Source organism: Pongo pygmaeus, chromosome 20, assembly GCF_028885625.2.
Source record: "Pongo pygmaeus isolate AG05252 chromosome 20, NHGRI_mPonPyg2-v2.0_pri, whole genome shotgun sequence".
Lineage (NCBI taxonomy): Eukaryota > Metazoa > Chordata > Mammalia > Primates > Hominidae > Pongo > Pongo pygmaeus.
In genome coordinates this window covers 51,025,203-51,040,347 of record NC_072393.2, presented here as the reverse complement: position 1 = coordinate 51,040,347, position 15,145 = coordinate 51,025,203, and the positions used below count along the sequence as shown (strand labels likewise).

The following is a 15,145-nucleotide window of genomic DNA, read 5'->3' as shown; positions in this document are numbered from 1 at the left end:
GACATGGTGATCAGTGCTACAATAACGCAGGTAACGATGCTGACGATATTAACTGCACTTAGCCAGCACCAGCCCTGTCCTAAGCACCTTCTGTGGGTTTACCTGTTACACCTCTAACAGCCCAGAGAAGTGGATGCTATTACTGCGATTTTACAGAATTAGAGGCCCAGGGACTCTACACTCAGGCAGGTGCCCTGCAGTCTATGCTCTTACCAACCCAGCATCGCTGCCCTTCCCAGTGCAGCCCTGACCCCAACAGGCAAGGGGACCGGAAGGGGGTGGACCAGTCCCCAGGTGACTTTATTTTTAAACCATCCCTAGAGCTAGCCTCTCACTGTGTCTTCTCCAAAATGAAATGTCTTTTTTTTTTCTTGAGACGCAGTCTCACTCTGTAGCCCAAGCTGGGGTGCAGTGGCGCAATCTGGGCTCACTGCAACCTCCACCTGCAGGGTTCAAGTGATTCTCATGCCTCAGCCTCCTGCACAGCTGGGACTACATGCGCGTGCCACCACGCCCAGCTAATTTTTTTTTTTTTTTTTGAGACGGAGTCTCACTCTGTCGCCAGGCTAGAGTGCAGTGGCACGATTTCAGCTCATTGCAACCTCTGCTTCCCGGTTTCAAGCGATTCTCCTGCCTCAGCCTCTCAAGTAGCTGGGACTACAGGAGTGTGCCACCACACCCAGCTAATTTTTTTTTCAGTAGAGATGGGGTTTCACCATGTTGCCCAGGGTGGTCTCGAACTCCTGAGCTCAGGAGATCCGCCCACCTCGGCCTCCCAAAGAGCTGGGATTACAGGTGTGAGCTACCACGCCAGGCCAATGAGCTGTCTTGATTTTTTCCACCGGCTTCGCTTCCCCATCCGCTCCTGGTCACACAGGAACGCGCCCCCCCCACCTCCCCCCACCCCGGCCCCCGCAAGGGGTTTCCCAGCCCTCAAGGCCCGGGCCAGTCCCTTCAAGCTACAGAAAACCCTGGAGCGTCCATGCGCTTCTACTCCCCTCCACCTGGAACCCCTGACAGCAAAAACAGCCTCCTGAGGAGAGAGAGATGCACAGTCTCCTCTCCATACCCTGTCGTGGAAAACAGCGGCTGGGATCCACCTCCACTGCCACCAGAACGCGCACGCAAACACCCATGCCTTGCCCTTTCCAACCAAGGGCTTCCTGCGGAAGAGCAGTGGCCTGTGCCTATCACCTCAAATGGGGTGTTCTCTGAGCTGGACGGCCAGGTTTCCTCCCTCTGAGCACCTTCTCCCAGAGATCGGAGACCGCGCCCCCCCAGCCCCTCCCACCTCCATGCACAGCCACACACACCTGCTTCTGCGCCGGGGCCCGTAACCACCACGCCGGGCGGGCGAGCGGGAGTAGCGGTGTCCGTCTCGGGAGCCCCCACCTGAGTGCCGCCGGCCACGGCTACGGGACCGGGAATAGCGCCGGGAGCGGGAGCGGGAGCGGGACCAGGAGCGGGACCGGGAGCGGGCGTGGCGGCCAGAACGGTAGTAGCCCCCGCCACGGCGCGACCGGGAGCTGGAGCGAGAGCTGGAGCGGGAGCTGGAGGTCCTCGAGGCAGAAGAGGAGGAGGAGGAGGAAGAGGAGCGGCGGCTGCAGGCGGGGCACGGAGGGCAGGTCAGCGCAGGCCTGAGCCGCGGCCCCCCTCTGCCCCGGGTACCCCCCATGGTGACCGGGGCGTAGGGCGGGCGGCGTGAGCGTTACCGACCGGGCGCTGGCATTACGTCCCGGGGCGGGGCCGCCAGGCTGGGGAGGTGCGGGGGGCTTCCCTGTGGTGACCCCTGATGCTGCTGCGGCAGCAGCGGCTGCGGCTGCCTCCTCATCGCTGCCCCCAAAACTGGTGATGAACGTGATCTTCTCCTCGCGGCCCGGGGTCGGGGAGCGGGAGCGGGAGCGGGACTCCGAGCTGGACTCCGAGGGTGACCTGCGGGTAGGGAGGAGGAGGCTCACTAGCTCAGGCTCCCGGAGCCTCTTCGGAACAGCACACACAGCAGATCAACAGCAGCGCCAGCGCGGGCCACAGCGACCAGGGAAGCCAGGCGGGTGGATGGAGTCTGGAGGGAAGTGGAGACCCAGCTCCGGACAAGGACTTGACTCACAACCATGCAGCCTTTGCTAAATAACCAGGAAGGACAATGACAGACAACTGCTCTGATTTTATGTGGCTATGGAAAATGGATGAGCAGGCCGGGCGCGGTGGCTCACACCTGTAATCCCAGCACTGTGGGAGGCCGAGGCAGGCCGATCACTTGAGACCAGGAGTTTGAGACCAGCCTGGCCAACAAGGCAAAACCCCCTCTCTACAAAAAATACAAAAAAAATTAGCCGGGCATGGTGGTGCGCACCTGTAATTCCAGCTACTCAGGAGGCTGAGGGCACCAGAACTGCTTGAACCTGGGAGGCAGAGATTGCAGTGAGTCCAGGTCACGCCACTGCACACCAGCCTGGGCAACAGAGCAAGACTCCGTCTCAAAAAAAAAAAATAAAAAAAAAGATAAGCAGATCTCTGTACAAAACACAGAAAAGTTTTACTCAAAAGATACATGGATAATCTGGGAGGAAAAAGCCAGTTCTAAAACACTGAGTGTGGTGCAATTCCATTTTAGTAAAATAAAAACAAAGTGGCCAGGTGTGGTGGCTCACGCCTATAATCCCAGCACTTTGGGATGCCCAGGTGGGAAGACTGCTTGAGGCCAGAAGTTCAAAACCAGCCCGGTCAACATAGTGAGCCCCATCTCAATTTTTTTAAAGAAAAAAAAAAAAAAAACTTTTTTAATATATAAAATTTTAAAAATAAAAAGAAGGTACCTGATATCCCTGACACTCCTATGTATGGAGCACTAACCTACACCTTTTATTTCCCCAGAAGCCATTCACACCTTATCTCATCTAACCTCGGCCCACAGCCCCATGAGGAAGATCCCATTCCCACCCCCATTCCAAAGGGGGAACTGGGCTTCAGAGAGCTATGGAGCTTGGATGAGGGGGACTGGGATCAGACTGAGCTTGGTCCCTCTCAAAATCCCTTCTCCAACCACTCTTTCATCCACGAGACAAGCACCTGTGCCCAGTGGTGCTACTGAGTGCCCGTTATTTCCCACTGGTCACTTCTGGAAATTGAGATTAAAGTGACTTGATTTCTCAGTCACACTGTTTTGCCATATTTGGTCATTTTTACCACCAGGCTGCACTGTATTTAAATCAGAAAAATAAAATAAAGAAGCTTCAAAGATAATTTTATTGGCCGGGCACAGTGGCTCATGCCTGTAATCCCAGCACTTTGGGAGGCTGAGGTGGGCGGATCACAAGGTCAGGAGATTGAGATCATCCTGGCTAACATGGTGAAACCCCGTCTCTACTAAAAATACAAAAAATTAGCCAGGCCTGGTGGCGGGCACCTGTAGTCCCAGCTACTCGGGAGGCTGAGGCAGGAGAATGGCGTGAACCCGGGAGGCGGAGCGTGCAGTGAGCCGAGATCGTGCCACTGCACTCCAGCCTGGGCGACAGAGTGAGACTCCATCTCAAAAAAAAAAAAATTTATTTAAAACTGGGAAAACAAGACAATGGTCTGGAAAACAGAAAAATGATTCAGACCCAGAACATATCATGCAGTCTGTGACCTTGGGGTGGCCTAGCAGGGTGAACCTCCCATCCCCTCCTCAGCGCCCCTGTCCCCATCAGGAGGCTCCCTGTCTGCTACTCCCTGGTCCTCCAGAGCAACTTACCGCTTATAAGGGTCATAGGTGGGGCTGTCTCGGCGGGCATAGCTACAGAGAAAAGAATGGGGTGGGACAAGTTGGGGCTTAAAATCTCAGCGGGCATGAATTTGGGATAAGCCCGCCAACCTGAGGACCCAAAGCTAGGTACCTGGCACAGTGAGGGGGCTGCTGACCAGGTTGGGGGGCCTTCCCTTGATTCCTCCACCCATCCCCACCTCAGATCTGTCCAAAGCGTAAACTTAAGCCCCACCTCACAATATCCTAGACCCATCATGACACTGAGGAACTTGGACTTCAGCAGCCCTGGTTCTGCTTGGCCTCCTGACCCTAGAATGAAAGCATCCCTCCTCCCAATCATCTTCTCTAGCTCTCACTGGGTCCAGGGCTTACTAATGATGATAATGATGATGATGATGATGATGATGATGACGATGATAAGATTAAAATAGGCTGGGTATGGTGGCTCACGCCTGTAATCCCAGCACTTTGGGAGGCTGAGGTAGGAGGATCACTTGAGCCCAGGAGTTTGAGACCAGCCTGGGCAACACGGCAAAACCCCGTCTCTACTAAGTATTTTTTATTTTAATTAGCTGGGCGTGGTGATGCATACCAGTAATCTCAGCTACTAAGGAGACTGAGGTAGGAGCATCACCTGAGCCTAGGAATTTGAGGCTGCAGTGAGTCGTGATTACACCACTGCACTCCAGCCTGGGTTGGACAGAACAAGACCCTGTCTCTGGGGAGAAAAAAAAAAAGAGAGACTATCACAGCTGAGGAAACTGAGGCCCAGAGAGGTGAATCAACTTGTCCAGCATTACGCAGCTCATAAAGGAGGAAACTGGGATCCAAACCCAGGTCCTACAGCCACCCAGCCTGGCCTTTCCTGCACTACCCTCTGTGTGCCTCTGTGCCACTGCTGACAGCAGTGACAATTGGTGCTATTCTTTAAGGAATGTTTCCCATACCAACCGCTGAACCTACAAGTTGTTTCAGTCTTACAGGAACTCTCAATCACTCTCCTTTAAGAGAGGTGGCAAAAAGAGGCATGGGTTTGCACGGGGCCTCTCCTCAAGGCCTCCTGACCCAGGCTGGGCTCTCCGCTCCAAGCCAGCCTACCTCACCCAAACCTGTCCCAAGACCTCCCTGTGGGGACTGCCCAGCCTTCTCTCCGGGTAGGTGATAATGCCTCGTTTTCCAAAGGAAGAAACTGAAGCTCAGAGAGTTCGGGAAGTCACTTGTCCAAACTCCGACAAAGGAAGAAGCCAAGCAGCAGAACTGGGTGAGAGTCCAGGGCAAAGCCTTTGCCCTCTCTGCTGCCTTGGGGAGAGCCTTATGCCGCCTGTGCATGGCCTCCTGGGAGTCTGGCAAGGGCCCCCAGTCCAGTACGGTGAGGGGAGGGGCTGGCAAGGACAGGAGTCCACATGGCCCTCAAGGCCGTTTCTACCGCTAAACCTTCACGATGGCCATGCATTGCTCCACTAGAAAGACTCCTTCCTCAAGTCAAATGCCTGCCTCCAAAGAGCTTTCTCAGGCCCTAAGCCCCTGCTCCCCTCCCCCAGATGCCAGCAGGGTGGGGGTTCAGGGAGAAGCCCTACCTGGGTGGGCTGATCTTGCGACCCCTCAGCCGCTTCTCCCGAAACTCTCTCCGCTGGCGTCGAGAGCGGCGTCCCTGGAGTAGGGAGGGTGCCAGGTTGGTGAGGGGGCGCCCTCCCTGTGACACACCCCTGTCCCCTTCCACTCCAGCCCAGACCTCACCGAGTACATGGCCTTCTCCTCCTCAAGAGCCTTGGCATGCTTGATGGCCTCTGCCTCCTCCTTGTCTTTCCGCAGCATCCTATAGAGGTGGGTGAGAATTAGGGTGGAGGACGGGGAAGGCCACAGGGTAAGGAGGACACAGCCTGAGTCATCAGAGAAAGTGAGGGGCCTGAGTCACCCCACGCCAGCCTGAGGTATCTTTCATTCAATGCCACTTATCAAGCACCCTCTGTGTGCCAGGTGCTATCTTAGGTATCAAGAACTCAGCACTGAAAAAAACAGAAATCCTCACCTGCACAGGCTTACATTCTAGGGGAAAAGATAATGAGCAAGGAAATAAAATGCGTGGTCCATTAGATGGCAGAGCAAAGGCAGAGGAAGCTGCAGTTTTCAAGAGGGAGCTCAGGGAAGCCACACAGAACAGGGTATCTAGAGAGAAAACTCGGGGAGCAAGCTGCAGACGCCCGAAGCGAACAGCAGACAGAGTGGCCCACGGGCTGGCCCAGTCCTCTGCACTTGAGGAGCAAGGAGACCATGCAGGCTGGGCAGCGGGGGATGGTGGCGGTCGAGAGGACCAGATGGGTAAGACCTTTCAGCCGTGGTGAGGACAGTGGATGTTCCTGAGGGAGGTGGGAGACACAAAGGGCTCTGGGCAGAGGGTGCCATGCTCAGGCTCCGTTTCTGGTTCACTGCCCAGTGAGCTGGGACCATTCTGTGTGGTCTTGTGAGCTCAGCAGGGAGTGTGGCTCAGGGTAGAGGTACAACCAGCAACTGCCAGGATAAATAACCAGGGAACGAAGCCTCTCCACTAGAGGACGCTGTCCCCCAGCCTAGGAATCCCCAGAGCTTCAAAGAGTAAGATTCGCCCCAGGTCGCACTAAGTAGGGCAGGCTGGGTGATTTGGGTGCAGCCTGTTTCTGCACAGATGAAGTGGGGCCACGACCACCATAGGCTCAGGGACCTGCATGTGTAAAGTCCTGGGCCCAGGGCTAGGCACACAAATGCTCACAAACAGGATGGCTGTCAGTACCGGGGGTAATAGTGAGATGCCAGGGTGGGGCCCACAGAATGGGTAGGGGTGTCAGCAGGCAGGCCTCACCTGACGAAGTCACCGTCGGCCATGCCATAAGTCGTGGCCTGTTTGTTGAGATCTGCCACCTGCTCCTGGTTCAATTCATCCACGTCCACCTCCACGTCTGCACCAAGAGAAAGTCTGTCAGGAGCCACAGCCGAGCGAGAGGACAGGGGAGAAGGGGCAGTGCCCCAGGAGGCGGGGATGATGGGGCGCCTGCCAGACTGAAGGACTCTTCAGGAAGGGATGGCATCAAGTCTGGCTCATCTTGGCATCCCCTAGGCTGGCACAGGGCTTGGCCAGAGGTGAGCACAACACACGGTGGACAGAGGCAGCTCGGGGACAAGGCTTGAAGGGGCAGATGAACGGAGGAATGGAAAGAGAAGGGAGAGATGGACGGATGGGTAGAGGGACTGATGAAGGGATGCAGGGATGGATAGAGGGATGAATGGAATGGAGGCAAGGAAGGAAGGAGGGATGGGTGGATGGGGGGAGGGAGGAATGGATGAGTGAGACATGTGGCGGGGTTGACGTGAGAGGGAGGACTGAATGGGGCGGAAAGATGGCAGCTGAAGATCACCGTGGGCGGCAAGCAGGGTGTGGGTCACAGGTGTTTGGAAGCAGGGCGTGTGATAAGTCAGAGGAAGGAGGGCTGGGCGGAGGTCAATGTGTGGCTCCACACAGTGTGAATAAAGAGCCAGCTGCTGGGCTGAGCACAGTGGCTCACGTCTGTAATCCCAGCACTTTGGGAGGCCAAGGCAAGTGGATCACGAGGTCAGGAGTTCAAGACCAGCCTGACCAATACGGTGAAACTCTGTCTCTACTATTAAAAGTGCAAAAATTAGCTGGGTGTGGTGGCGTGTGCCTTTAGTCTCAGCTACTTGGGAAGCTGAGGCAGGAGAATCACTTGAACCCAGGAGGTGGAGGTTGCAGTGAGCCAAGATCACGCCACTGCACTCCAGCCTGGTAACAGAGCAAGACTCCATCTCAAAAATAAATAAACAAACAAAAAGAGCCGGCTGCTGGAGTAAGAACCAGGATGAGAAAAAGAGAGAGACTCGGGGGTGGTTTGATCAGTGGGAATCCAGAGGGGAGGTGAATGGCAGAGAGGAGGAGGGTGAACAGATGCCTAGGGGATGGGGGCTGACTGGCTGACTCTGTAAGAGGATGAACACTTCTTTTCCAGAGGAGGGAAGAGAGCAGGAGACAGGGGCAGAGGCAGAGAGAGGCCAGCCCAAGTGGAGGAGAATGGAGCCAACACCTAGGAGGGGAAAAGATCACAGAAATAGCACCCTAGAAATGAGAGATGAGTGAGGCAGAGGAAGGCCGGAACCGAGGACAGGAGTGAGACAAGGGCAGCAGGAGGCTGGCATGCCCTGGGGCGGGGGAGGGAGAGAGCACGGTTCGTAAGCACAGGGTGCCCCACAGAGGGTGAGGGACGAGACACAGAAACGATGCCCAGGGACTGCAGGTGTGGAGGGCAGAGAGGGGACCCCACCGATGTCGGGGATGACCTCATCTTCGTCCGAGTTGCTCTCCTCCTCGGCCGCTGACTCCTCCTCCTCTGGCTTTTCTGCTGCCTTCTCTACCTCGGCCACCGTGCTGTCCTCGTAGGTATAACCGATGGAAGCCTTCTTCTCTGCCAGCCTGGGAAAGGGGAACCGGTGAGCCAGGGCCGTGCCCAGCAGAGATGAGGGCCCCAGGCTGGCCCCAAACACCAGCCTCGAGTGCCACGGCCCTCACCCCTCAGGCTCTCCCTCAGCCTAGGACCCTCTGCTCCTGCCCACACCCAGCTCCTCCCTCTTCTTCCACATCTGAGCTCCAGGGCCCCACCTGCAAAGAAGTCCTTGACTGGCACCCTAGGGTGGGTCGGCACTGTCCTGAGCTCCCCAGCCCTGCCTTCGTTGGGTCATCTCTGTTGGGGAAGGTCCATCTCCCGCCTAGACCATGAGTCCCACAAGGGCGCAGCCCAGAGTCCTCCTGAGCAGCCAGGTGCCCCAGCTTTGCCCTGAACAGAGCAGGGCCTGAGGGGCCTGAGCAGGATCCTGAGGCTGGGGCCGTGGACGAGGGTTGAAGTCTCCAAGAAGCTCCCAGTACAGTCCCATGGGACCCCTCCCAGTGGAGGAAGGCAGCAAGCAGTCAGGGGGAGCAGGAGGGAAGGTGTCACTGAGGGCCCAGCCCCGAGCCAGGGCTCCAGGCTACTGTGCACCAGGGCAACAGCAGCTGGCCTGGAGGAGAGCTAAGCCCTGCAGAGCGAACAGCGTGTGTGAGGGCAGGAGGCCTGCGCTCATCAGACTGAGGTGGAGAAGAGAGAAGTGAGACTGCTCGGCCACTGCTCCTCAGAGGCAGCTGCTCCAGGATAAGGCCCAGGTCTCCCCAGCTACTCCTTGAAGGACGAGGCTTTAAGAAGCCTCTCTCCAGAGTGACATCAGCTAGGGCTGATTGCAAGCTCACTACACGGCAGGTGCTGGAACAGGTACTTCACAAGCTCCATCTCCTGCATGCCTCCCAACTCCAGGCAGCAGGGCCTCCTGCCAGCCCCGTTTTACAGGGAAGCACAGCAAGGCTCAGAGAATTCCCACTCAGGGCCTCACAGCCAGGACTCAAACCCAGGGCTGTCTCACCATAGGGCCTGCACCTCCCACCACTCCCCAAGCTGAAAATGTAACGCAGAGCCCTCGGCAAGCCCTGGCCCCGACAGGGCTTCTTCCTCTACACAGTTATTAATTGAGCACTGACTGTGTGTTGAACACCATCCTTGGTTTCGGGGAGACCCTGGTGGACAGGATGGAAGAGGCCATGCCTGGCTGGGGCTCCCAGCCCTCCTGCCTCCTCAACCCCCTGCACCCCAGACCCCGACTCACTTCTTCTTCTCATCTTCGCTGGGTCTCTGGAGGCCTCCGTACAACTCGTCAATGTAGATCTGGTACAGGCACTGCTCCTCTGAGACTGCAGCAAACAAGAGACCCCAGGTCAGAGTGGGCTGGGGACACTAGGAATTCAGTGGGGGAACACAAGGGTGCGGTGGGGCAGGAAGACAGGCGCAACCCCAGTGCACCTTGGGGGGCAGTCACCACTTCCAGATAATCAAACTATGTCTGGTGGGACACAAGCAACTGCAGCAGAGCCTTGGACACACCACTCACTGGACACACGACCTTGGTCAAGGGACTTAACACATCTGTGCCTCAGTTTCCTGTTCCGTAAAATGGGACCACGGGCAGAGTGAGTGCCTGGCCTGGTACTTGGGCACTCTACCATCATTCTCACTGTTTCTGGAGGCCTCTGGCTGGACCCTTCAGAACCATAACCTGCTCCTGAGTGCCACACGCCATTATGACTGCACAGGTCACTCCACTGCATGCCTCTCTGTGGCTCATTTTAAGTCAGGTGTGGGCTGGGATGACCTGGGCTCTCCTGCACCCCCAACACCCAGCTTGGGGGGCTCAACAATGTACCAGAGCTTTCCTGATCTTCCCTGCAGTGAGACACGTGTCCCTGACTCGCTGTGGGACCGTGGGTTGTGAGTCCCCTGCCTTCCTTCCCTCCCTAGGCCTCAGTTTTTCTTTTTTTAAGACACAGTTTCACTCTTGTTGCACAGGCTGGAGTGCAATAGCACGATCTTGGCTCACCGCAACCTCCGCCTCCCGGGTTCAAGCGATTCTCCTGCCTCAGCCTCCCAAGTAGCTGGGATTACAGGCAGGCGCCACCGTGCCCAGCTAATTTTGTACTTTTAGTACAGACAGAGTTTCTCCATATTGGTCAGGCTGGTCTTGAACTCCCGACCTCAGGTGATCCACTGCCTCAGCCTCCCAAAGTGCTGGGATTATAGGCATAAGCCACCGTGCCCGACTGACCTCAGCTTTTCTATCTGGAACAAGAGGTGGGCAGGCTGGCGGGCCAGAAGGGGATGTAGCACGGCCCTTCCTTGCTCTAGCAGATACCCCAATTTCTACTTGTTGTCTCCAAAGCCCAAGAGAGGCCCTGCTGACCCTGTCTTGCACAAGCTCCCTCGCTCTCCCTGCTCCGGCCACACGGGCCTTCGCTCTGCCCCTCCAGTGTGCCTACAGTCCTGGCTGACACAGGGCTTTGCACAGGCTGCTCTCGGCCTGGAATCCTGTGGCCTATCCATGCCTCCCAGGGAGCTTCTATCCAGGACTTCTGTCCTATTTTTCTCAGAGAATGGCACACCGTCTGTCACATCACCTTGGTTTGCAATTGGCGTGACTGACATTGAGTATGGAGCTGCTGCCCTCTCCCCTACCATTGCCACACCGCAGGTGTTCAGTGACTGTTTGTGGAAGTGAATGAATAAATGCAGAGTGAGGCGAAACTAAGGGGAACCCTGGCTCTACCACCAGGAATCCATGTGGCCTGGAAAGATGGCAAAAACAGTATCAATTATAACACATGTCCCTGATTCTAAGGCCTCAGTGATCACTAGAATTTTGGCAGCCTCTGATTTTAGAAAATCAAAAAAGCATCTATCTTAGAAATAAACAAATACTGGACTGGCAAACCCACATGGAGGGCTGACTGTGCCAGACTCAGTGCTGGGGTTTTATACACATCATCTCACTCAACTCTCACAACCACCCCATGCAACAAAATCACCACCACCACCCTTCTCGAGGAGGAAGCCGAGACCTGCCAGGTGGTAAGGGACAAACCCAGCAGAGAACTCCATCCTTCCCTTAACTCCACAGGGAACCCCAAGAAAGGGAATCTCAAGTCCTTCTTGGTAGGTGAGTTAGGAGCTTTCCATCAGCAGGGAGCAGTGGTTAAGGACACGTGGAGAATCCCAGCTCCTTGGACAGGGTGTTCCCCTCCTCGACATTCTTGTCTGTAAAATGGGGTGATGGCCAGGCGTGGTGGCTCACGCCTGTAATCCCAGCACTTTGGGAGGCCGAGGCGGGTGGATCACGAGGTCAGGAGTTCAAGACCTGCCTGGCCAAGATGGTGAAACCCCCGTCTCTACTAAAACTACAAAACTTAGCCGGGTGTGGTGGCACGTGCTGGTAATCCCAGCTACTTGGGAGGCTGAGGCAAGAGAATCACTTGAACCCAGGAGGCGGAGGTTGCAGTGAGCTGAGATTGCGCCACTGCACGCCAGCCTGGGCAACAGAGTAAGACTCAATCTCAAAAAAAAAAAAAAAAAAAAAACAAAAACAAACCCAAAACGGGGTGTCACCCCTACCTTGCTAGGTGGTTGTGCAGATGTAATGATAATACAGACAAAAAAGCCCAAGTCTGTTGGGGTCCAAACCTCCCTGGGCAAGCCCAGAGCAGCGAGAAGTTTCCCTGAGCCTCTGTTTCCTCATTTGGAAAATGACAATGGTGATAAGGCTGGGCTGGGAGAAAATTCCCGGACATACATGAACACTTGGCAAATTGTCAAATGCTGGCAAATATTCCTTTAAATCAAGGAGAAATTTCCTCTTCAGAGCTGACAATCTGATCTGTGCGGGCAGAGTAAAATACACAGAGGTAAAAAATCTGTTCCTGGCTGGGCATAGTGGTTCATGTCTATAATCCCAGCACTTTGGGAGGCCAAGGCAGGAGGATCACTCAAGCTCAGGAGTTCCAGACCAGCCTGGACAACACAGTGAGACCCCATCTTTCTATATGCTTTTAAAAATGTATTCTTGGCTGGGCGTGGTGGCTCACACCTGTAATCCAGCACTTTGGGAGGCCAAGGTGAGCGGATCACCTGACGTCAAGAGTTCGAGACCAGCCTGGCCAATATGGCGAAACCGTCTCTACTAAAAATACAAAAAATTAACTGGGGGTGGTGGCGGGCACCTGTAATCCCAGCTACTCAGGAGGCTGAGGCAGGATAATCACTTGAACCCAGGAGGCAGAGGTTGCAGTGAGCTGAGATCACGCCATTGCACTCCAGCCTGGGCAACAAGAACGAAACTCCGCCTCAAATAAATAAATAAATTAAAATAAATTAAAAAATGAAAATAAAAACGTATTCTTGCTATTTTCTCTATTTTTGAAAGAAAAAAGGACCACAGAGTCAGAAGGCATGGTATATGGACGTGACCCTGCTGGGAACAACCAATCTGGCAGACATCCCCAATACCAAATCCAGAGACGGAGGCCCTGAAGGGGAAAGAGATGCAGGCAAAGTGAGTTATCGTAGAGCTGGAGCAGGAACCCAAGGCCCTTTAGTAGAAAGTATGTGGATAAAACTTTTCTTCCCAAACTTATCTAGGTCTTCCAGGCTCCAGGGCCCTCAAACCCCACACCCCACGTCCCTCCACAGATCACTCACTGCCGGCAAAGTCGTTCTGCACCAGGCCTCTGTAGCGCTCGTAGTTACACTTCCGTTCATCCGATTCTTGTTCTGGGGAGCTTTAGGGGAGGGCGAGACCTTGAAATCAGAGAGAAGGGGTGGATCCCACCCCAAGCCAGCAGGAAGGGAAATGAGGCATCCCCCTCAGGCTCATGGCGGTACCAAATAGGAGCGGCTCCTAGGAAGGTGACAGGCAGGCTGGGAAAAGAACAGGGGCTCCTGGGTATGACGCTGTGCCTGGCAAGCCCCTGGGAGGTGGCTTACATGGTGGTGAGCAGAGGGGGCGTGTAGTCGGGGATGTGGTCCAGGTGGGCGCGGACATCGAATCGGTCAATCATGTTGTTGGTGTCCCCCTGCCAGGGCATCCTGAAGTGGGAGGGGAGCAAGAAAGCAAGAACCTCAGGGTCCATACTGCCCAGGACACAAAGCACCTGCTCCCTGCCAGCTGAGGCTTGGAAGCCTGGCCCCCACCCTGCTTCGGTCCCCATGCCATGACCCTCACCTCAACCCCCAGCTCTCAGTCCCTTCTGTTGCAAGCCTCCCTGAATGCACATTCAGGCTCCTGGGACCTGAAACAGGTCAGTCATCTGACTGCCCCTGGGGACACCAGGGCCTCATTTCTCAGAACCAAGCAATAGTGGGGAACTTGAACCAGGTCCTAGTGGGTATTTGAGGGGCGGGCCCCAGGCACCCTGAGACAGCTCTGGTCTGGCAACCTACTCTCTGCTTCCTCTGGGCCTCTGGCCCTGGCTCCACCCATTTCTAAGTCCTCCAACCACCACTGCTACTCTGGTGCCTCCACCCCCATCCCTGCTCATTGTTCTTACACCCTGTGCCTATCACCTTCATATGCGGGTCATGCCTTCCCTGCCTCTGAGTCCCCAAAGGTCTGTCCATACTTCAGTCTCTGCTCCAGACTCTACACCACCCCAGGTCCGTTTTGACTCCCAGACTTCAGACACTCCCCTGCCTCCCGTATCAGTCTTACATATTAACAGGGCTCTCAGCGGCCAGGGCGACTGCAGAATCCAGGTGCACCTTGCAAGCTCGGCCATGTACCTGCAGGAACTGGGCTGGGTCCTTCTTCTGCAGGGGTAAACAGGACTGAGGTCACCACCCAACAGAGCTCCAAACCCCACCCACTCAGGCACAACCGAGCTTAGCAGCAAGCTCACTTCTTTTTTTTTTTTTTTTGAGACGGAGTCTCGCTCTGTCGCCCAGGCTGGAGTGCAGTGGTGCAATCTCGGCTCACTGCAAGCTCCGCCTCCCAGGTTCACGCCATTCTCCTGCCTCAGCCTTCCGAGTAGCTGGGACTACAGGCGCCCGCCACCACGCCCGGCTAATTTTTTGTGTTTTTAGTAGAGACGGGGTTTCACCGTGTTAGCCAGGATGGTCTCGATCTCCTGACCTTGTGATCCACCCGCCTCAGCCTCCCAAAGTGCTGGGATTACAGGCGTGAACCAGCACGCCCGGCCTGCAGCAAGCTCATTTCTAAGGTCAAGTGGGCCATACCTCGGAGGTGAACCAATCTGCTAACCTTTAGAAATAAGGGAATTGGCTAGGCATGGTGGCTCACGCCTGTAATCTCAACACTTTGGGAGGCCAAGGCAGGCAGGTCATCTGCAGTCAGGAGTTCCAGACCAACATGGCGAAACCCAGGCTGTACTAAAAATACAAAAAATTAGCTGGGCGTGGTGACACATGCCTGTAATCCCAGCTACTTGGGAGCCTGAGGCAGGAGAATTGCTTGAACCTGGGAGGCAGAAGTTGCAGTGGGCTGAGATTGTGTCACTGCACTCTAGCCTGGGCAACAGAGCAAGACTCCATCTCAAAAAAAAGAAAAAAAAAAATTAAATAAGTAAGTTATTGGCTCCTCTCGAGGTGGTGGCCCAATCTTCTGCATAGCCAGTACGAAGACCTCGCTCTCTAAAATATCAGCCCCCTTAACTCTTCACCTCCCATCCTCAGGGCCATTCATTTAGAGACTGGTGTGGACACTTCAGCCTGGACCAGACTGCATCCGCACATGAAAAGATGACCAACATCATTAGCCATTAGGGAAATGCCAATCAGAACCACAAGATACCACTTCACCCACACTAGGCTGGCTGACATGGAAAGGACAGACTATAACAAGCAGTGGGCCGGGCATAGTGGCTCACGCCGGTAATCCCAGCACTTTGGGAGGCCGAGGCAGGTGGATCACCTGAGGTCAGGAGTTCGAGACCAGCCTGGCCAACATGGTGAAACCCTGTCTCTACTAAAAATACAAAAAAATTAGCCAGCCATG

General features: G+C 55.3%; 1 protein-coding gene across 2 annotated transcripts in view; it reads right to left on the bottom strand.

The window, feature by feature from the left end:
* CLASRP (CLK4 associating serine/arginine rich protein) overlaps positions 1-15,145 on the bottom strand; it is a 31,012-nt gene that overhangs the window by 4,976 nt on the left and 10,891 nt on the right. For both annotated transcript variants that reach the window (XR_008495743.2, XM_054463646.2), the window contains exons 3-13: positions 13,844-13,941; positions 13,120-13,221; positions 12,835-12,914; positions 9,419-9,503; positions 8,053-8,201; positions 6,582-6,678; positions 5,483-5,561; positions 5,323-5,396; positions 3,734-3,775; positions 1,717-1,932; positions 1,314-1,601 (exon numbers count right to left, since the gene is read on the bottom strand). Coding sequence is in view for 1 of the 2 variants with exons in the window: in XM_054463646.2 (XP_054319621.1) it covers positions 1,314-1,601; positions 1,717-1,932; positions 3,734-3,775; positions 5,323-5,396; positions 5,483-5,561; positions 6,582-6,678; positions 8,053-8,201; positions 9,419-9,503; positions 12,835-12,914; positions 13,120-13,221; positions 13,844-13,941 (1,310 nt within the window). In the remaining variant the exon portion in view is untranslated. The remainder of the gene's footprint in view (positions 1-1,313; positions 1,602-1,716; positions 1,933-3,733; positions 3,776-5,322; positions 5,397-5,482; positions 5,562-6,581; positions 6,679-8,052; positions 8,202-9,418; positions 9,504-12,834; positions 12,915-13,119; positions 13,222-13,843; positions 13,942-15,145) is intronic.